This window comes from Athene noctua, chromosome 11 (assembly GCF_965140245.1).
Source record: "Athene noctua chromosome 11, bAthNoc1.hap1.1, whole genome shotgun sequence".
Lineage (NCBI taxonomy): Eukaryota > Metazoa > Chordata > Aves > Strigiformes > Strigidae > Athene > Athene noctua.
The window spans coordinates 22,217,087-22,239,887 of record NC_134047.1 but is presented as its reverse complement, the minus strand read 5'-3'; the positions used below and the strand labels follow the sequence as shown (position 1 = coordinate 22,239,887).

At 39.2% G+C, this 22,801-nt stretch overlaps 1 protein-coding gene across 2 annotated transcripts in view; it reads left to right on the top strand.

The window, feature by feature from the left end:
- Positions 1-9,543: 9,543 nt before the first annotated feature.
- DACH2 (dachshund family transcription factor 2) overlaps positions 9,544-22,801 on the top strand; it is a 307,986-nt gene continuing 294,728 nt past the window's right edge. For both annotated transcript variants that reach the window (XM_074915380.1, XM_074915379.1), the window contains exon 1: positions 9,544-10,134. In XM_074915380.1, coding sequence (XP_074771481.1) covers positions 9,626-10,134 — 509 coding nt within the window. In that variant the 5' untranslated portion in view covers positions 9,544-9,625. The remainder of the gene's footprint in view (positions 10,135-22,801) is intronic.

Genomic DNA, 22,801 nt, shown 5'->3' with positions numbered 1-22,801 from the left:
AGATGGTTTCCTGCATGACACGGAATTCCGTAAATAGGAATAGGGAAGATATATTCTAGCGGATGCCTTATTTGTCTCTGTTAAATTAAATTATGGTGTGTTCTTTCTTACTAGGATGAAGAGAAGTATGTTCATGCCACTACACAGAAAACACTAGCAACTTTTACAAAACATGCTTTGAGCTGTAAATAATCACAGAATAGATGACACTGTCCAAGATATGGACTGAGTAAGAGATAACCTGTTGTAAGGATCTCCCTGAACTTCCTGCTATTAGACTGACAATTGATGAGCTGCAGCACCTCCTGCCAAAAGACAGACTTTTAAGTTTTGAGAGCCTTCTGTTTCCTTACTGTGTCCAGGAATTTGAATTTTTAACATATACTTTGTACGTAAAAGGACTGAATTCCAAGATACTGAATTCAAATAAGTTTCTCTTAATGAAAAATATCTAGCAAACCCAGAATTCCTGGCTAACTTCATGCACTGAAGCGACAACAATATGTTCAGTCAACATTAATTATTAAAATAGCAAAGAATGATGGTTTCTGAAGCTTATTCTTGCTCCATCGCTTCTACAGAAAAACATTTTTTTGTTTCTCAGTTTTCTTTCATTCTTTTGCTTATATCCTTGGAGATTAAACAATATCTAAAATATAAAAGAACTCACAGTCCAAAAATATTATTTTGTATTTAAAACTATATCCTACATTTACATTTTAAGAAAAAAGAAATTTAAATTCCAAGGTCTATGTTAAGCTATGCTCTACTCTAAATTTATAAGACTTTGTGAAAAAAATATGGAAGATCTTGTCATAGTATATTTAAAATAATGATGGGTATAATTTAATCAAATGGTAACATATTCCTCTAGAAAAAAATTCTGAAGAGAATTATTTGCTTTACAGTCTTCCTTAGTGCAAAATACCCTAAAATTCATGCCATAATACTAATGAAAAATATCAGGAGTGGTCTCATAGGGTACTGAAAGGTTTCAGCATTATAAATATGGGTAAGGATAATTTTTCAAAACTCAAGCTACAGGAGGGTTATGTGTTAAATGATCACAGGTATTTCAACCTGTACTTTTAACTCGAGGCCTGACCATCCTTATGCCTCCACAAGTCATCGGTAATTCCATGAGAAAGTCAATGAAGTTCAAGTATATAAACCCAGTTTTATGTAAGATCACATATTTCTTTGTAGGTTATCAGCGTATGTCACATCAGCCTTGATGTGGAAGTAAGAAAAGAGGGGAAAAAAGTAGAGAACGTCAATAATGTCTCCTGAAGATGAAGACAGATACTGTTATTTTTCATGTGACTGTTTCTCACTTCATCCAAAAACCCACAGAACGTACTGAGAATGATTTTGAGGCACAGAAGACTTGTCAGGTTAAAACCAAAACCTACTCTTAAATATTTGATTCTGATCCCACACTACTCCTTTGACTGAGATTCAGAGACACTTGATTATACAATAGATTCAGTCTCTCCAGGACATGCTTCTTTAACAGTGGTGAAATAGTAGAATGAGTCCCTGATGAGACCTTTCCTTCTGCTTCCTATAAAGCACTATAGAATATACTGTAGATAGTTTCACGAAATAGTTACTTTTATTCAAAAAAGCATTAGGTTCATTGTGGTTTCTTTCAGCCTCCTTCAGAGTTGTGAAATAAGTATGACCAAGAGCTAACAGACAGTGGCAGTAAGGCTTCAGGACCAGGCTCACTCCTTTGGGAGTTGAAAAATAGATGAGAATTCTGAGGGAAAGGCTTTTGCAAAGTCTGTGTGAAATCAAGAGCCAGTAGCTGTACAGATTACTGGCCTTAACTTCCCTATAGATCCTAGACTGTCTTCTAAAGAGTTATTTTCTAAGCAAGTGGGAGGTAGAACATTTTGTACTTCATCAACTGCAAACAGTATTCCAAATGAAAGTATTTACAAATTTGTTAAGTTGTATTACAAATGAAATGTCTCTAACCTTGCCAGGCTTGTGGTTTAGGGATCAAAGCGTCAAAATGGCATGTGCTGCCTCAACCAGTATGGACCAGTTCCACTGATTTTTACTCAAAACTCTGGACTGATTTCAATCAGAAATGGCAGCATAGACTGATATTAATGTATGGCTTTCAGAAGAAATGTAGTATTTTAAAAGACAGTATCATAAAACTGATATACAATGAATACCCCTTGATGCCAATTTCTGTCAATAAGATTTCTGTAATTTGAAGACAGTAAAACATTGAAATGTCTAGAAGCATCTGAGGCAAAAATACCATTCAATTCACTTCCATGGAAACAGAAGCAGGACCAAATTCCAAATACTAAAATAATATCTGTGTCATTAAGTATTTAAATCTTTATTATTTCATTACTGGTTTAGATATATAAATATATCTATGGAATTTTAAAATATGATAATTTCTTAATATTTACTCTCACGTTTCTGAAAGATACATACTCCTGAATGATGTAAATCAATTATCCCCGTATGTGTGAAATGCTGTAACAAGATCAATGAGACCTGAACACAAGGAGGCATCTTAGGATAACAGCTGCAGAGGCATGCATTCTCAGGGAAAAAAAACAAACAAATGAATACACACGGCTCACCCTTATGTTTCTCCCTCCCCCATATAAACTCCCTGCCATTATCCTTTCCAATTGTTAAGTGCATAAAAAGAAAAACAAGTAAGAACAGGTAGCAGTCCATATATCAGTACGGGCAAAGTACAATAAATGGTCACTCGTAGGGCCAAGGTAGAATGAATGCTTTGCATTCAGTTTTGAAATTTGTTTTTGATGGGACTTAATGGTCGGAGTATACTTACAACCAAATGCTGTCTATTTAATGGCTGTATAGAAAACTGCAACTATGTATCTTTACTGTCTAAAATACATATTGGATTTACAGATGAGCTCAAGATGATTACTTTCACAATATTAATAATTCTGCCAATTGGATTTCCACAAAGTAGTTTCAATAAAATACTAAAAATAATTATTCAATAAATCAATTACACTTCTGACTGAGTCTGGATAGCTATAAATTGTTTTCTCATTGATAAAATTCTGTTTATGAAAACCTATTTTCATGGAAAGGACACTTTAAGATTTTTATTGGAAAATGCTTTGCAGTTAAACATAAGATATGAGAATTAATGAAAGGTCCACATGAGCCTTATATGTTTAAATAAGCAAAAAAAGATTATTTTTTTATTGTTGCTTGAAATAGAATGTAATGTCTATGTTTAAAACCACCGAAAAATGTAAAGGAAAATTAAATACCTTCTTATCCCACTAGATGGTGGTGCCTTCAGATTAGGGCCGAGGTGCTCAAACAGACAGTACAGGAAAACTTCTGCTTTCTTTAGCTGACCTGCAAATACAGAGAGTGAGAGATGAGGTTAATCTTGTTCCTCTGGGGATATTAACAAGCATTCAGGTATAATGACTTACTGAATATATTTGAGTACATAGTACTGTGTTCATAGTAGTTTGCTATCAAGTGTGTTTTAACTTCAATACACATCGAATAGTATTAATTTTTCTACCTGAAGAAGAAAAGGTGTAAACAATATTGAACCTTAATGATGATTGTATCTCATGTAATACAGCCTTATGTTAAAGTCCTGGCTTTGCAATTTTCCTGCCCTCTATCCTCAATCAAAATCAAAATTACAGTAGCGAATCATTAGCAACAACTGCACCTTGTGTTCATATATTTCATCGAAACGATCTTAAAAGTATTACATTTTTATGCAACACACGTACTCCTCGCTATAAGAAGAAAGGTATTTACACATCATTTAGACAAAAAGTGACAGTGTCTAAGCATCGAAGGGTACATCTCTTCAGTTATGAGTCAAGCGAAATTTTAACAAATGGTAAAAGTAGATGGGACCTTGTTTGGGAGGTATTATTGGGCTTTAATTTTCTCAGGTTCTTATAGTAAATGGTCAAATCCTTCATGCCTCAAGTAAACCTTGAACTGTTGTTCAGCGCAGGTTCTGTGAACTGGAGAGCTTGTCTCAAAGGCCGTGTCTGTTGAGGAATGTCCCAAGAGCCGGCTCAAATCACATGCAACTGTTGTGCAGGGAGGAAGCCTCCAGATGCAGACTCGCACAGAGCTGGGACATGACGTTAGAGCATGCAGAGAATTAAATGCACAAGCCTTGCCAGGGAGCTGGCCAGCTGTCAGTCATGCCCAGCCAGCCAGGTGGTCCAAAGCGAGTCTGCAGTTCCCCGCGTGCGTGGGAAGCCACGCGGGCAAGCTGCGGAATGCACGTGGTGGCTCCAGAGACCGCTCGCTCAGATTTGAGCAAAGGTAGTCAGTGATCAGTTGAAAGCAATCTGTGAGACTTGCCCTGAAAAGAATAAAATCATTCTGAATTGGTTTCATTTTGCTTAAATATTGTGAGGTATGTTGATAGTATGACAAATTTAAGATTTAAATTAAAAGCTGTTTTACGGATGAGGAGCTCCAATAAGCCCTAGTATCAGACTTTCCAATTGTTCTTTTTAAAGATAGTGTAAAGGTACAGAGAAGTCAAAGATGTCCAGAAGCATCTTGGAAAAGATTGCATTAATCAACAATCCCAGACCTTTATTGTAGTGGACTACATTAATTAATTAAAATTTAGAAAATTATTTTAACAAAATATAAACCACATAGATTATTGTTGCTCGGTGTTGTTTTACTTCACATCACCCTGCTCCCAGGTGATCAGCCAATTTACAATACCTCGAGTCATTTAAATAATAACCCTTTTCCTGGCACAGTCTGACTGATGTTAGTTTGCTCTATGTTCCTTTCCATTTACTCTATTCCTCCTGTTCTACTCTTGCACTTTCCAATTCCCATGTTAGCAACATCTACACAGTTTCCCCTTTCCTTTGCAAGTAACGTACATCAGGCTGAGTATCATCAAAGTGTTGAGATAAGTCAAATTAGTATGAGTTCCAAGAAAAGATTACAGACCAAACAGTCCAGATACCTCCATGTAAGAAAAGCACAGCCAAAAAAGGCCTAATCTGTGACTTTTCCATGAGCCCAAGCAGGGAAATTCCTTTGTATATGCAGAGGACTGAAGCAGAAGGCTGGATACAGAAATGGGTATGGATGCTTGGTTCTTCTGTAAAGTGTTAATTATTTTGCATGTTAGAATCTTCCCTGACTGGATGAGGGAGAGAAGACCTGCTCTTACTTTCTCTAGAAAGGTGGGTAGGATTTTCTGAAAGCCCAAAGCAGCAAAATTCACTCCAATCATTGTAGCTCACTATCATTAGGGGTTGAAATGCAGCATCTGACAAGAGTGCAAGTTCCTTTATTTGATCTCTTTGACTGTACCAGTCTAACTGCCAATCACAGGAAATACCTCTAATAACTCTTCCTTTTACTTAATAAGGAATACCACATCTTTAAAACATTAGAAACAGATGTCACTGCATTACTTCACTGCTGATGTATGTAATAGAAATGACACACTAATTAATTTAATGCAGTATAAATGTACTGATTATTTATCATGGCTGACAATAAAATTATGAAAACATTCAATTACAATCAGTGGTAATTCATTATTTATTGATTCTGCATTATGCACACATTAATACAATACATTTAATTACATAAGAGAAGGGATCATTTTTCTATTGATACTCAGACATTTAGATTCATCAGTTTTATTTAACATTCTTGATGTTTAGGTGGGAAGTTTTAATCCAGAACTCAAAAAAACCCTCTACTGAAATGTCAGAAATAAATTGAATACAAGTGTCAAGTACTAGTGCGCCTAGAAGAATGTGGGCAATAAGAATGACATACTAATTTCAGCCTCTTCTTTTTCTCACATCAGTGGCCTACATTTGTTAGTATGATCATGGTTACTCTTTCCCAAGTAAACCAAGGCATTAAACATTAAACTAGCAAAAATTAGTAATGTGTTTTCTTCCTTTTCAAGCCTTTACCCCAAACTAGAAGTTTCAGTGTTTTGCACGCTCCTGATGTACACTCAAAGATCACTAGGGTAAGTTAAGAGCTTTAGACTGGGCCCTGAGTAATTTTTTTGTTAAAGACTGGTCGAGTATCATTGTCACTAGGACTCCAGTCAGGCTGGAACTTAGAAAAAATGGTGGTTTATTTTGTTATGACTAGGGGGCATTGTAAATGCATCTTTCAGTTCTTTTTTCATCATTTTGGGCCCACTGTTACCTCTGACCCTCATAAATCTATGTTCACATTTATCACTCCCATTTATTTTAGTGAGGATTCAAGTTCTTCACTAAAAACTAGCATTTTCTCCTATAATCTACTCACATTGGCCATACCTAGATCAAGCCTATAGAAAAATTTCTTAATACTAAAAAAATAATAATAAAACCCCCCACCGGGAATCTTTACATTGCAATATCTATGGAATTCCCTTTTTTATTGTCCTGTCTTATGTTTGGCTACAGTAGACTGAGATAAAACACAAACATCACTACTGAGCCTTCCAGTCTTCTAGAAGCAAAATTATTATTATTTTTAATTCCCTACTGCTTCACTTAAAAAGCCGTCATTATTTTTTATCACTGTCTCCTCCTAGTCAATTGTGTCACCCATCATTTTCTCTAGAGGATCCCTGTGAGCCAGTAGCCACATTTATGCCAGCTGGCAATAAGTAATTTCCAGAACACTGTTGACTGGCCCTATCAGGAATGACTGGGGCTTTCCTCTCTTCTCCTGTGTCAGAAAAGAGCTCTTTCACATTTCACTCCAATGGGGCATATGTAACGATGATAAAAACAAACACAAACAAATATAACAGAACCTTTGCTTGACATCTTGCCATACAAACACAGCTATAGGACTAATATACAATACACCAGGATTTCTGTAGCTGACAGTGTTAAGAAAACAGAGTATTTTGCATACCAGTCCAAAAGGAACAAAAATATTGAAACTTTAATTTTAAATAAATATTCTAAAATACTTATTTCAGCTATAGGGAAGCTTACTAGTTTGTACACATTCAAATTACATACTGCTGGACTCCATTCAAATAAACCATCTGGATACTTTATAACTGACAAGATATTACTGTATGATTGTTAGGCGTTAGTAACTTTGCCTTGTCTTAAATAAAATTACAGAGAAATAATAATATTTATTGATATAGTTGATTTGTATATGCTTAGTTGAACTGGACAGCTGCTGGGTATTAATTCTCAAACCTTGAGCATTTTCTTAGTTTAAGAGCAGTTCTTCTCTCCATGGATAGTCACCTCTCAAGGGTACTGTTTTTACTACAGCCTTTATGATTTTATATTGCTTCATGCCACTCCAACTTGCTGGGTGTTGATGCGCAAGGCTTCCTCTGGCCTTGCAAAAATTCAGTTTTATTTAGAAATATGTTTAGCTTATGGAAGACATTAAAGTCAAAAAGGAAAAAGAATTCTCACAGTGGAATTTGATTGTCACATTAATCTCAAAGCAAAAAATGTCTTTAAAAGGACAAAGTCAATGAGAAATGTTTAAAACTGATTTATTACATCTCCTAATAGCAATTATGTCCAGAAAATGAACGCCCAAAAGTTTCTATTCAAAGTTAGTTAGTTGTTATTTCTATCATTTCCAGTATATAAAAATCTCAGATGAGTTTAGGGCTTGATTGTACTAAACAGTTTGCTGAAGTAAATACCCCCTGCCCCACAGAGCTTCCAATCTAAGGTTCTGATAATAAAAAGATGTATGAATTAGTTAGGAAATACAAGCATTCTTACTGAAAGGTATTCATTTAAACCTAGCTTATGTGAAAATTCTGCTGTAGTTTTAGGTATCTAGAGCCGGGGCCTAAAACAAGTGGCTAGTCTTCTGAGAACACACATAAAATCAATGGAGAGAAAGCGAGGTTCCTCCAGAGTGTAATTTGGATCATTTAAGTTAACAAATATAGCAATTTAGTTAGCGTACAGTCATCTCCCCTCCTCTAAAACTTGATTACTCATAATGCAAAAATATTAAACCTTGCAAAAAAGGTGCCTAAATAAGCAAGCTTAACAAAAGAAAGAAGATGGCATACACAAACACTGCCATCATGGAAACTGCTGAAACGCTCTGTTGGTTTTGCTTCTTTGGTACCCCCCTGAAAAGTTTTGTTCATATTTTTCTGCTTGCTTTGTTTATTGAATGCTTTAGGAGGAAGCTAAAAAAAAAAAGGGGGGGGGGGGAGGGTGTGTGTGATGAAAAAGTTAAAGGATTAGGAAAGAAGAGCTGAAAGATAGAAAAACGTAGAAACAAATAGGAAAGAAGAATGTTGATACAAAGGAAGAAAGGGAAGAGGCTGAAAGAAGATGCATAATGTAAGTACACTGGGAGAAGGTAAGACGCAATGAACCAACCTAGCCAGCGTCCTGGCTGCTGCTGGGTGTGTATCCGTCAGACTCGACTCCTTTATATCAAATTTGTCTGACCACCTTTCGGGTCCACTTGTTCAGGGGGAAGGGACACGCAAAGCTTAAAGGTTCTTGTGTGAACTGACCTGGTCCAGGTGAAGGAGACACACGATCTGTCTGGTTCCCAGGACTGCTGGGTTTTACTTGTGTGCAACTGAATGAAAGTACCATATGGTGCTTCTGGAGGCTGCCCGACAGTCAGGCGTGAGGAGAGCACCGATGCCATTGTATCTAAAACACAATTGATGCCTCACTTGAATCTGGAAATTTCAAGCAATTACACGCAAGACCTCCCGAGAACGGACGTTGCTTCCCGTGACTGATCACCCGCTCCCCGTCTCCCCCCACCTCCCTCCGTCCTGCCCGCGCAGCGCACACTCCCTTCTCCTGAGGGGCCGAGTTTGCTTTAGAGCCGACTCTCCCGACCCGCTGCCTCCACCGCCTCCCCACAGCAACAGTAACCCCGCGGCGGCGGGTTCGCAGTCAGTAAGTGGAAAGTCGGGTGCACTGTTTATCTAACGGAGACGCGCATGCTACCCTCTCCCCACGCCCCATCTCTCCCGATTTCTTTCAGCTGTGGCGGGGCGCAGGTGTTTTAACACTCGGGAATGTACCAGAACGCATCGACGGCTGAAACTACCTGGGAAAAGAGGGGGGGGGGGTGGCGCGGCCGCGGGCCGACCCCCAGCTTTGCCCTCCTCTCCCTCAGCGCACCGGGGCAGCGCCCGCGGGATCCCCTCACGGCCCAGGGAGAACCCGCTGAAACTTTCCTAACCCGCGGCGCAGAGGGGGAGTTTTCGGGAGCGCGGGAGAGGCGCGGGCCGGGCGGGCTCTCCTCACGCACCCCCGTCCCGGCCGCCTCACGCCCCGCCGCCCAGGTGCTGCGGCCGGCGCTGCCCCGCCCCGCCCCGCCGCCCGGCAGCCACTCGCCGAGGCCGCGCTGGAGGCGGGCGGGGCGCATTGGCTGGAGGGCGCTGTCACTCTTCTCCCCCCCCACCCCGCCTCCTCCTCCCCTCCCGCCGGCAGCGCTGGGGAGGGGTCTGGGCGCGCGGCTGGCGGCGGCCGCTGCGTGTGGGAGGGCGGGCGCGCGGCGCTGTTTTTAGTGGTACCGCAAAGAGCGCGGCCAGAGAGTGCGCGCGAGGGGCGCGGGGCTGAGGCGAGCGGCGGCGGGAGCCGGGCTGGCCATGGCTGTTTCCGCGCCGCCCGTCATCGCCGCAACTTCCAGCGGCGGCGCGGGGGGCTCGGCGGGCTTGTTCCGGGCGGACCCGCTGTACTCCAGCCCCGCGGAGTCCCCGCGCCTCACCAACAGCCTCGTCAACAGTTTCCTCTCCGCCGGCAGCGGCGGGGCCGGCGCGGGCGGTGGTGGTGGCGGCGGTGGCGGCGGCGGCGGGGGCGGCGGCAACGAGTGTAAGATGGTCGACCTGCACGGGGTGAAGGTAGCCTCGTTCCTCGTGGAGGGGCAGGAGCTGATCTGCCTGCCGCAGGTCTTTGATCTCTTCCTCAAGCACCTGGTGGGAGGGCTCCACACGGTCTACACCAAGCTGAAGCGGCTGGATATATCGCCCGTGGTGTGCACGGTGGAGCAGGTCCGCATCCTGCGGGGGCTGGGGGCCATCCAGCCCGGCGTCAACCGCTGTAAGCTCATCACCAGGAAGGACTTCGAAACTTTGTACAACGACTGCACCAACGCGAGGTGAGCCGCAAAACTTCGCTTTTCCTCCGGCCGCTGGGGGCCGGCGGCCCGCGGGGAGCCGCGCCCGGGGGTGGGGGAGCGACGGGTCCCGTCCCCTCTCCCGCGGGAGCCCGCTGTGTGTGTGTGTGGGGAGGATGTGGGGGGCGGCCCTGAGGGCTCTACGCGGGGGAGCCCCCGGGCCGGGCCTGAGCGGGGACTGCGGGGGGGGAGGCGGCGGTGCCGGGAGCACCGGGCCGACACGGGAAACTCTCCGGGGTTTCTCCAGCCCTGAGGGGGCCGGGAGCGCCGGGCGATTCAGCGCGCCGGTCTTCAAACTTTTCACCTAGCAGGGAACGCTGATAGTTCCCGTATACACTTTTTTTTTTTTTTTTTTAGAGAAAAGTTTTTCCATTATTTTTCTTCTGCTGAAACTTTGAGTTCTCCTCAGGATCCCCCGTTCCCGAGAGGGCGAGCGCAGGCGGCGGCGCTCAGCCGCTCCCAGCCGGCCGGCAGCTGCCCGCCGGGGGAGGCCGGGCGGCTCCCGGACAAACTGTTGCTCGGTACCGTTCCGGGATAATTTTACGTTATGCAGTCAAGAGGTCTGGTGTGGCCGTAGCCCCTGCCCTGTCGTGCTTAAATCATTAAGCCCAGAGCGGGTTGTATTCATGGGAGATCCCTGCTGGGTCCTTCATCCTTGGGGTTATAATCCCGGTTTGTGACCTCATAGCTGCTGCCTTTAGAAATGATAATGATCTAATAAACACAAAAACCCTCTGGGGGCTTAATAGAAATACATAGTGGAGTGGGGTAGGGTGTAAGACAGGGTGTTTGGAGATGACGCTTACTAGTTTAGCAGTTCGGGAGATGCCTCTTCGGAAACATTTGCAGTTCAGTGTGCTCCTGCTTTCTCCCTGGCAGGAAACTTTCTTTACGGAGGTTGTTTCAGAGAGCTTTGAGTTCGGTATCTGACTTGAAAGCATGCGAATATGTATTAACTTTGTTTTTTGTGTCACTAGTTCTAACCACTTAGTACTGAACGTGTGGGGTGGAGTTTTTCAATAACACCTTAAGTACGCGCTAATTTGGGGCCTGATCCTGTTCTCGCTGCTGTGAGTTTAAGCAGGAGCAGACCGGACGTCCATTCTTGAATAGCAGTATTTGTTTTGTTCCAAATGATTTTCTTACAGATGACGCTTTAGAGATGCTTGCACTCAATTCCTAGATATGTTTGAAGTATGTGGTTTTTCACTTGCTCGTGTGCTGTTTCTGTACCACCTTCTCCCGCTGCCTCTTTATTTCCATGTCATGCCCCTCTGTGACATCACAACTGCTGCTTTATTAAATGATGGTGCTATAATAAGGTCCGAGGCTAATGTAATTGGATAAAATTAGTGTAATATTACTAAGGGACGCACTTAACATGTAAATTCTTCTCTGAAGTGTTTCTGAAACTCGGCTAGCATGAAAGTTGACCGTTAAAGAAATGTCTAATTTCTCTGACCGCGCCAAAGTTTTCCTTAGGGAAAGACAGGATCTGATTTGATGATACAGCCTTCAGATGCAATGTGATGATTTCTGCTCTCTTACAACCAATGATTTTAAGATCCAGAAATGCTGAAGTGTTAAATGTTTGAAATTTGTGTTTCACGACTTTTTTTTTTTTTTGCCTTTGACAAAGATTTATGGCTGTGCTAGGATAAGGGAATAAGTAACGCAGGGAGCAGCTGAGAAAGGAGGCCAAGGGGAGCTGTAAGTGAGGAGCTGAGCGATGTTCTGAGGGTTTGAAAGGAGTAGTCAGTGGAATGAAGACCTGGTCAAAGGCTGAAGATATGGCAAGAGCATTGGTGAGGGGGCATCTAATAGGACAGAAACGTGCCTGGAGGGAGTCAAAACTCCCAGCTGCGAAAGTACATTCAACACGTGTGTAAGCACAAGCTCTCCCTGCCTACTTATGAAAACACTACGTATTTTCACCTGTTCAGGAATAGCAGATCCCTTTATATTTCCTAAAATGTTTCTCATTTATTGAAACATCGCTCAGTGAAAGTGCCACTGGTTCAAATAACCTACTGAAATCAGTGTATTTCACGTTCACGGTTCAGGTGTAATGCACGGTAAGTGTTATCAGCATGTATGAAACTTTTCTCAGGTAATGTAATTTAACAATGTTAATTGTATTCCATCATGCTAATTGAATGCTTAATATATTTACAGATTATTTTTTTCCTTCAACAGCCCATACTTAATGGGAGAGAATTTTGGATAAAAATAGCTAAATACATGAATGATCTAGTTTTTGTTTGCTGTGAAATGACCTGGGAGCCACTGCAGTGCATGGTACCAAACAAATGAAATGCGATGGAACTGTTAGATCTGTACATAGAGTATTTGGGTTCTGTCTCTGGGAAGTGAAGTCTTGAAAAAAACCCTGATCATTCAGAAGCAAACCCTTCAATATGTGTTGTTCCACTGCATGACTCCAGCATGACTTTCAACTCGGAATATTGTGTGTTGCTTTTGTAATATATGTCTTTTTTAACTTAAAGAGAATTGTATATATTTGAATACTGTAGAGATACTGAATTAAACTCGAGCTGCCAGAAAAAGCAATAAGAAGTGCTGGCTATCACTGTTTTCCATGTTAGTTTACTTCTAAAAGTCAATGTCTGTTATGTTAGTGTACACTTTTAATTACGTTTTTAATTGGAATACAAACCATTAATTATATATAATCGAAAGAAAGAGAAATTCTACTTCTGTTGCTTACTCTATTGCATTTTTCTTCAGTGGATGTTGTTTACAGCGCTCAAAAGAGCTCCAGAGAAATATACCTGTAGGAGAAGGATCTTTTTTTTTGTATGTTTGTTCTGGATATGTAATACTGGTTACCTGTATCTAACATCTTTGACCTCTGTATTTTTTTTAAACAGTATATGTATAATTTTCATTCATGAGTAAACAAAATGTTCCTCACTTTGATTGTTGTTAGTCATCATCGTCTAATCTAATTTGGAAGCAAGGTTTGTAAAATGAAACTAACTGTTCATTTCATTACAGGTAACATCTTCAAGTGGATAGTGAGTACAACATATTTACAAAATTTAGTTATCAATTTGCAAAACCATAGAAGATTACTTAAATTATGGACACATGCTTAATTTTAGTAGTAAAGCATAATGTTTACTTAAAGTATAAAAATTTAATGGGGTTTTAGTTAAAAATCAAATTCAAAACTGTAGTGAGAATGTTTTTATGATGGTAAATATATCCTTAAAATTAGGATTATATGAGTATGATTATGACATGTTCTGCAGGGTTTTGTATTTGATGGATGCTGTTGGCTACTGAAAAAACATAGTGTTGGTCTGGATTATTCGGTGAATAGTAGGAATACTTCCCAGAAAACAGCGTTTCATTACATGGCTTATTTTTTACGTTTTAAAGTATCCAGTGAAGCTAATATTTTGTATTTGGCTATTCACAAACAATAAAAGGCTTTAGAAATGAATTTAAGCAGTAAATGCAGACATTTTATTTTATGAGATAATGAGGGTCTAGTCATGTTGTCTATTAAAAGCTATCCTATAGTCAGCAATACTCTGTCTTTTATTAGGAGAATGATGTCAAGATTATAATTAAAGCAATTCAGTCATGTAGCATTGCACAGAGCTTCCTTGTATATTGATTTTAAATGTGGCCATCTGATTATATAAAGTTCTTTGACTAAGTAAATATTTAGTATGCATTCAGACTTCCCCAAACTTGTGAATTTTGGAGGTGTTAGAATGTTAAAACAATAATAAAAAAACCAGATCAATTTCTCAGGTTCCTTTTCTTGGAGAGGAGGCTCCAAACATTCTCGAGAGAGATCACTAGAATAGTGCATTCTGTTAGAGATGCAGAAAGGAATTTTTCCACTTTCTGAACAGATTAATTATACTTTTGGAAAAATCCCTCTTTCTTTTTGGACATCTTGAAAGTCTGTGCTTGTTTAAAACTACTAGAATACTTGAGTATTTTCATCAGATGCATATCTAATCTGGAGAAGCCTTGATTAAAATTCCCTTCTTTCTTCATAGCAATAGAGCTCCCCATTTGAAGTGTAACATGCTTTTCCTCCAAAATGGAGTATTTGTATGTTTCCTGCATGTGTATATGCATAATACATATGTAATTTTCTACTGAGACTTCTACAACTGAAAAATACTGTGTTTTTGTAGCAAAGACAAAAAAGCTAAACAATTAGGTATTAATGATATTCTTGTTGCATATTCAAAAGGTCTTTGCAAGCATTTCTTCTCCTTTTTTTCTTTTCACCATTTCAACCTGCAGAACTCTTCACTGTCACTTCAAATCACACAATTCTACAAAGATAAAACAACATTTAAACTCATTTGCTTTGGGAGGGAAATTGAGCATTTGCACCCAATAAGCCTGATTGTGGAACTGCATGCAAATTGTGTTTTGATTTATCTCTTTTGCACTTTTTTCCATTTGAATTGATCTTGCATTAATTTTGCCAAGCGGCTCTGTGAGGCTGCAGATGTTGCCCTGTGTTTAATAAATCAATGAGACAGATCTGAATGAATCACTTCAGATGGATTCTCTGCTCGGTTTGATGTCTAGATGTTATTCTTAGCTTGTTATCATGACAGATGCATTAATGTTCCCATACACTGCCAGCAATGTCAAAGAGATTGAAGCTTTTAAAGTGGCGGTATCCCCTTTTCCCCCTTCTGTTGGAATAACTAAATTGCCTTTAGGAATAGGTCAAAATATAAATTTAATCGTGGCATCATTGTGGGGAAGATGCTAAACTTCTGATCGTATTATAACACAAAGTCAGACAAATACAGTTTCATACAGAATGATTAATTATTCCAAAATAGTGGAGATCAATATTAAAATCTAAACATAGGATAGCTCCTTAATAGAGTAACCACTTTCTCAACATTAATATTTCATTGTAGTAGGAATGATCCAAATAAATAATATAAGACTAGAACATGTTAAAAGTGTTGCTATAAATAGAATATCATTGTGTCCAAATTGATTACAGGCTGAAGTAAGGCTTTTTTATCTTTTGTGGTTTTTTTTGTTTTAAATCCTTATTAATAATTTTCTTAAGTTAAATGTATGTGGATTCAACATCTGTTAGATTTAAAATAGGAATACTTGTTTATTGTGTTTCTGTTACTAGTTACCACTTAGTCCTGGATATGTTAGAAAAGTTGTCGATCACGGTTAATTTCTGATCCGTATAGTCTGGTATCCATTATCTTGGAGCAGAACCTGTGGAACGCAGATCATAAAAGAGGCTGGAATGTGTCTTTGTGGAACGGTTTTAAATTCTGGAAAAGATTGCACAAAGTGTAAAGTACTCTGCCATGAATAATGAAGATCTGTTTCCCACGTAGACTACGCACAGTATTTGTTGGCTTTTATTCCCTAGTGTTTATTAGACCACTTGTGGTCTTCCGTGTTTTTCTTCAGAAGATGAAATACTATTTCGTGATTTGCTTCAGTCATTTTGTTAAAGCTGTTTTCTTTCTCTGTGATGCTTTATTTTAATGTTAAAAATTATCACGAATGTTCCTTTTCCTGATTTCCCCTCCAAACAGAAGAACTTTGACTTTTTGTCATTAAGGCTTCTGAGAATAAATTGGAGAAGCTGGCTGTAACAGATCTAGATTTATGTTGGCATTCTTGGTGTTCTTGCTCCAGTAGTTCCAATTTGATAAAGGAAACAATATATGTAATAGAAATTCACAGTTTATTCAAATGAGTTTAAGCTTTAGCATTGTTATGTTTGCCTTTCTTTCACCAATATATCAATGTGTCGCAATAGCATTATGCTTAGAAAGCCTGCAGAAGTGACCAGCTCTGTAGATGGGAAATTATTCTCACACTGGGGCTGTGGTTGGACACGCAGCCTCTGTGTGTGTGCGCATTTGTTTTAAGGGCAGGTGAAAATCAGCTTTGGTAGAACTGAGGAGCACAGCAAAAATCACTGATTTAGAAAATCATGTTTTGCTGCATGGCAGTGGCCTTAGAGTCAGAAACTAGTATCTACCTCCCTTGGTAATTTTGCAGAAAATACTTAAAAAGAACATTCTGAGGTGTTTTAAACAATTCTGTCTTGTTTATTTCATTGCTTACAGACTGGAATTCACCTTGTGTAAGAGCTGTTTGTCAGTATCAATATTAAAAAGGTGTTGAAATCTGGGCTGTAAAGTCCCTGTTTTGACTTTGCTAAGGTGAACCTCTCTTTCATGCCAGTGGAAGTTTGCCAGAACAAGGGCAAAGAACTTATGTTTATAGGATCTGAGCCCTTCTTGTCAAAGGTGGAACATATTTACCTAAAACCTGTGTTTCAAAGGATTGTGTGTATATGGTGTTTTCAAGCAGGTACTATATTTTTTGTGTCTAATCTTGTTCTTCCTGGATGTAGGATCTTTAACTTTTTCTGTGCCTGTTCCAGAAATGATAATTTTGGATTTTCTGAAGTTATGAATGAATTTATCCAAATCCTTACTTTAAAATACCTGGAAAGTTCCCATCTACTTTCTAAGTTCTTCATGTGATTATCAGTGTAATAAAACCCTGTAGGTGTATAGAAATGCAGCATTTTAATGATTCTTTATGTAAACAATACTAATAACAAAACCAAACATAATGATACTTTAAAGTTATTGCTGTCTGTGACGTGTTCCTTTGGTGTAAGCTAAGGGAAGGTTTTTATATATTACAATTAAACATGCATTACCAAGCACAAGTATATTAGTAAGTAATGATTCTTAGTGATTTAGATTTATCCTGCTTGATATTAGAACTGTCCCTTGGGGCTACAGGCTTTTGATCTTTGTTCCCTCTTGGTAAAGCATGGTTATCCAAAGTGGCTTAGTAATAGGGCTTCCTCTCTCCCCTCATTCTACAACCTGTAAGAAACACTGATACCTATTAACTAATGTACTTTGATACCTGCCCCAGAAGGTTCCAATATCCGAATCCTGTAAAACATAAATTTGTTTGCTTTCCTTTCTTTTGGGTAGCACAGCTATGTTGTTGTTTTGTGTGTGCATAATAAAGTTTATTGTCAGTAGCGGGCTCGGAGAGATTATATTTCCTTGTCAGTACATCTTGACCTGCTAAGCCCATTTTACTCATTAAAATACATTGTGTTAGAGCCTTTCTTGACTCGGTTACAAATACCACTTCCTCAAAAAGTAAGAACCAAAACAAATGAATAGTGCTTGCTTTCTTACTGTACAGTGGCTTAAAGTGTGATGTTTAGCAGAGTATATTGTTGTGTATATGCTGAAGTATAAAATGTTCGATTGCAATTGTGTCTGATCTTATCAAGTTTCTGGAAATTGAGATCTGGTAACAGCATTTAACCTACATCTAGTCTATCTGCTATCTATGTGATGGGTTAAAAAGAAAAAGTAGTATCGATCTGTCACTGGATTAAAGTTTGAAATCGGCAACAGCATGAGCACAAAAGGCTTTTTTATGATTTCTCAGCTTGCCATTGATCTACCAGTTTTATTGCATTCATTATTTATTAAAAGAATTTGCAAGCTAAACATAACGTTAAGCTAGTTTGCACACAGGGACTGCACTTAGGAAATTGAATGGAAATTGCATTAGAGATGAACATCTGTGCTATTTTTCCACTCGTGTGTTTATGGGTTTGTATAAAAGGTGTATTGGATTAACAGTTATAACCATTATAGCTTGCAGCAATATGTTAGAACCCTAAGCATTTAGTAGTTATTTAGGAGGAAGACTCTTTTTACTTATACTAAAAAGTATGGTAATGCCATCACAAACAGAGCTTTTATTCGATTATTCTTTATTAATGGGCTTTTTACTAGTAATGTGTAAAACTTGAGGTATCTAGCTATATTATACATGTATTCTATTATCTATGCTGTGTAAAGCTCCATTAATATTGTCATTAATTGAAGGTTTCTAGTGACAGTATTAGTTAAGGATTTTGCACATAGACACCAAAGTATTGAAATGTATTTTATAATATACAATAGGAAAGTTGAGTATTGAAAATGTTCTTAATATATGCTCCTTCAGATTTTTCCCAGCGATTCATTTAGTTTTCTGTCCTTCTTGAGCGAGGCAGCTTCTGTAATGTATCCTATCATTGAATCAGGTGAAAATCTGAAATATTTTGAACTCTTTTTTTTCACTTCAGTTCACAAATTCAGTTGCCCTCAACAGTAGCTATAGTTGTGTGTGACATGTAAAGCGTAGACCTAGAATTATGAGGTCATCACCTGTAATGATTTTAGGTTTTTTTGGATTGTGGTCCTTCTAGAAAATAGATTATTTTGCTTGAATACCCAATGGTGAAATAGGGAAGAACAAAGGAAAAATTATGTTGGGGTCTCTAAATGAAAAGGTATATATTTAGAATGAGGATGTTACCTATTTTATTTGGTCAAAAAGTATGTGCAGTCTAGTCTGTTTATGACTTGAATGTACTCAAATACATCATGTTTTGCATCATCGGTGCGCTTCCCTTTTCAGTGATTCTATTCCAGATTCAACCCAATACATCGCACCAGCTTGTAAGACTGCTTAGGGTTTCCTGTTCAAAGAAGCAGAAATGTTCTTCATGCCAGAAGGTTGTGCTTACTCTTTTGATCGCCACCTCTAAGTTTCTTTTTTGTCTATGGTGGGATGAACCCTTTCAAGTCCTAATAGTGTTTTGAACAGAGGTGGCTCTCATTTTTAGTTGAAAGAATCTCAATACTATTTTTCCACAGTCTTTTGCACTTGTTGTTACTAGTCTTCCTCACTGTTGTTCCTGTGATCACGGTTTTCATGTTATATTAGAACATATTTATATTATTGAACACATTCATTTTATAATTTGAACACATTTCAGCTACCCTGTGAATAAAAGCGGAAGTTAGATTTAATATGGGATTTATGTAATTAATATATATAGACACACATATTGATTAATATATCCACACATATATAAAAAATAATGCATTTTAAACTAAATTTCTGTATTATTCCGAAGGCTCTTCCAAACTGTGGAAATCAACTTTGATTTTTTTTGGAAAATTTTGTATACATACTTATAAAGAGAGAGACTTTGGAATAATCCAGAAATTTAGTTTAAATTGCATTTGCTGTGGACATGAACTGAATTTTCTAAATTAACTTAAATGGCTGTATGAACTATCTTGGTGTCCTTCCTGAAAATCTTTAACTGTTTTGATACTTCTCATAGCCATGTAAGTGAGTAACAATCTCAGCATGTAATTTTATTTCTGTCCAGTCTGTGGCAAGAGAATTTTTAGCTTGGGATGCCTTCATGGTACTTTCAATCCACAGAACCTCGAGTCATTTGTCTCTCCTGTTTCCAAAACTGTATGGACAGTAGAATTAAAACAGAACGCTTTATATTAAAAAGTTAGTCAAAATTATTTCATGCTATATGAGTACAGAATTCCAAATCTAATGTGTTTTGCAGAATCACAGAATTGACGTTGTCACAGTCCTCTTGAGATCATCTAGTCCAACTCTTTTGTTGAAACAGAGTCAGCTAGAGCTGATGTCCAGAGCTGTGTCCAGTTGGATTTTGAGTATTTCGAAGGATGGTGATTCTCACCCTCTTCTTGGGCAACCTGTTTACAGGCTAGAAATGCCTGTGCTGTGGTAGAAAGATCTCACTGGCATTTATTGGGGTGACTAGATTATGTGGGAGCTGTTGAAGCTATGGGTAGATGTCCTGGCTAGCTACTGGAGTGGTCACAGCTCTACTGACGAGCTGTTCAGGCTGGCCCGTACGGATGCTCTGCCGTTGCATTTGTCATTACTGGAGCAACGTATGAGTTGTAACCCTCTGAATCAACTGTGTCATATTCAGATTGAGCATTCTCTGTCTCACAGATGATTTCCTGAAATCCTATATGTGTGTGCTGATGAGCTGACTTGTCTTATTCCCCACTGCTACCTGAGAAAGAATATTTGTAATTAAAAAAAAAAAAAAAGTGGCTGTAAGAAAGCTCTTAACACAGACGTTGTGCCAGTAGGGGGATTTAGTTACTTCTATGTTACAGTAATTTAAGAGTTGCTAATTAAGAAGATCAAGCTAGTTTAAAGAAAAAATACTTTATTTCATTTAGGACTTCTAATCAGTATATTTAAAATATTATACATTATGCTTTTTTTTACACATGTAACAGTTGTTTTTGCCTAGTACAAGTTTTGCGTGATAGTTAATAGACTGTTTTTATAACAGTTAATCAGAAAATGTGTCTGTGAAACGTTATCTCTGTTTTTTTGTGAAGTTGATGAAGGCACCTTGCTTCACTGCTGCAGGTCTCTGGAGCTGCCTCTTCTTATCCCCGTATTTTTAAATGTGTTCTGAAGGAGGGCAGTTTTCTAAAAAACCTCTGTGATGATAATGCAAAATAGAAGTAGGAAAAAGGTCAAGTCTTTCCAATGAGACTTGAAATACATGTTTAAAAAAACCTTCGAACTGCCCCCCAACAACAACAACAAAAAAAACCACAGAAGAACAAGATAATAAAATACTGGTAGTTAGGAAACAGCAGAACATGAATATTGAAGCAGGCCTAAGATAATGAACTCAGTGTTGTATTTTTTCTGTCGCATGAGCTTGTTATTGGAATATGTATTTGTAGGTCTGGCGAGGTTTGGGTTTTTTTTTGTAGGCTTGTAAGGCTTTATTTTTTGGGTGTTTTTTATATGGCAAGTCATGTATCTGATAGCTGACTTCTCCAAGTACCTTGACTTGAGCACCTCATCGTTAAGAAATCATTTTTACCTGCTTCAAGGTTGTTCTGACTTTTTTTCAGAGAACTAAATAACGAAGTGATCTGTCAGTGCACTTAGTGCTCTCCTTGTGAGACTTGCTGGAAGTGCCATATATCCCTTATGCTCCTCTGCTGCCTCACACGTCTGCGGCGTGCTGGGTCTGACTCGGGGCTGTACCTGTGCCGAAGGGGGTGATGCATTGTGCTCGACTTTTGCAGCCACGATGCGCCTTTTAGAAGGAGCCCTCAGAAGGGGTTTGGCCGGAGTGATTAGTGTAACATGCTGCAAACCTCGCTCTCATGGAAGTGCTTAGGAAGGGCAATGGATCCTGCTATCATACACTAGAAGTAAGATTTTGTGTCTTGGATCACGACTGGAATCACTGTCACTTCCTTCTGCTCCATTTTTATAAATTGCCTTACTTGTTGCACGACTGATCTTTGGTTCAAACAAATCTGTGTCTTCCTGCTGGAGCTCAAGAAAGTTTGTCTTGCAATTTCATGAAATACTCTTCTCTTGCATGTTAAGCTAGAGGGGTTTTTGATCATTCACTTAGCTTGCCTTTTAAACAGGCTTTCTTGAAAATTTTCTTACCCTCTCCCCAACCAGCAGTCCTCTGATAAACTGTTTGTTCCATCTTAGTTATTCATCCTTAAAGGTTTACAGTTTTAGCTTTTAATCTTACCTACTGAAAAATTTAACCCTTTATATTGGAAGAATCTGTCTGTATTCATGTTGATGTGGAAAGAAAACAAAAAAATATTTGTGATACATTTCCTGTAGGCATCTTTACTGAGTAATGCGGTGGCTGTTGTAGAGTAGTTCAGAGTGTGGCAGTAGACTGTTGATATGTTTTAAGAAACCCTTTTCTCTGAGGATCAGTCGAGTGACTGAGTTCTTACGCTCGTACATTCTGATTCAGATATAAACTCTTCATAAGAACTTTTTAAAATCCATTTATGTGAAGTTTATGATAATATAGGCTCTGTATTTTTGCCGTTTTTTCCAATATTGGCTATTAACCCTGTCAGGCACTTAACTTTCTGTTAAGCTAAGTCTGCTGCTGAGTCTGGCATGTAAGCCAGCTAGTTTAGGGACTTACTCTACCAGCACTGCAATTTGATTTAAATAGTGTGTTGTATTAGGGTCTGAATAACTTTTGGTGTTGTATTGCATCTGTGAGTGTAGTTGCATAGGTCTTGCATTGGCTTCTCCTAACCTACAGCAGGTTTGTCTGTTCCTATGTAATTGTTTTTCTAGTATGTCAGCCTAACAAAAGTAGGAACCTTACGCAGGTTGTCCTCTACCTGCATGTTACAGAAGGCATGTGAATGTAGCATCATCCTAGTGCCTTTCAGTGCTCTGAGGTGGGTGAATGATTTCAGAAGGAGATGTGGTTATTTTTAAATTGTTGTCCTGCCAGTGTTAGGTCGTAATAGGTGCTCCATCCATCTGCTTTCTAAGGGGGAGTGTGTGTGAAAGGAGGGACGAAAGAATATCACAAACCACATCTTATGCCCACCTGCTGCTGGCTCACAGTGAAGTTGTGTCTCACAAAGTGTAAACCCATAACAGGAGTTGGTTATTGATTTCCAGGGAGAAGAAGGGAGGAACAGGGAGGCTGAGTTGGCAGATGCAGTGTGTCTGTCTGGGATTCCTGGGTGCTGGAAGGCCTGGACTGCAGATAGCGTGCTTAAACAATTCAGTCCTTTACCACGTGGCCAGTCAGACGAGGGATTCCAAGAAAGGGTGAAGTTGCTGTGTTGTGTGCACTGGGTGTGCAATAGGCTGACATGACCAGAGCATGTTAGAATTGCTGCGAGAGAGGTGGTGATCTCCATACTGCATGCAGAGTAAGTTGAATTTATCGCAG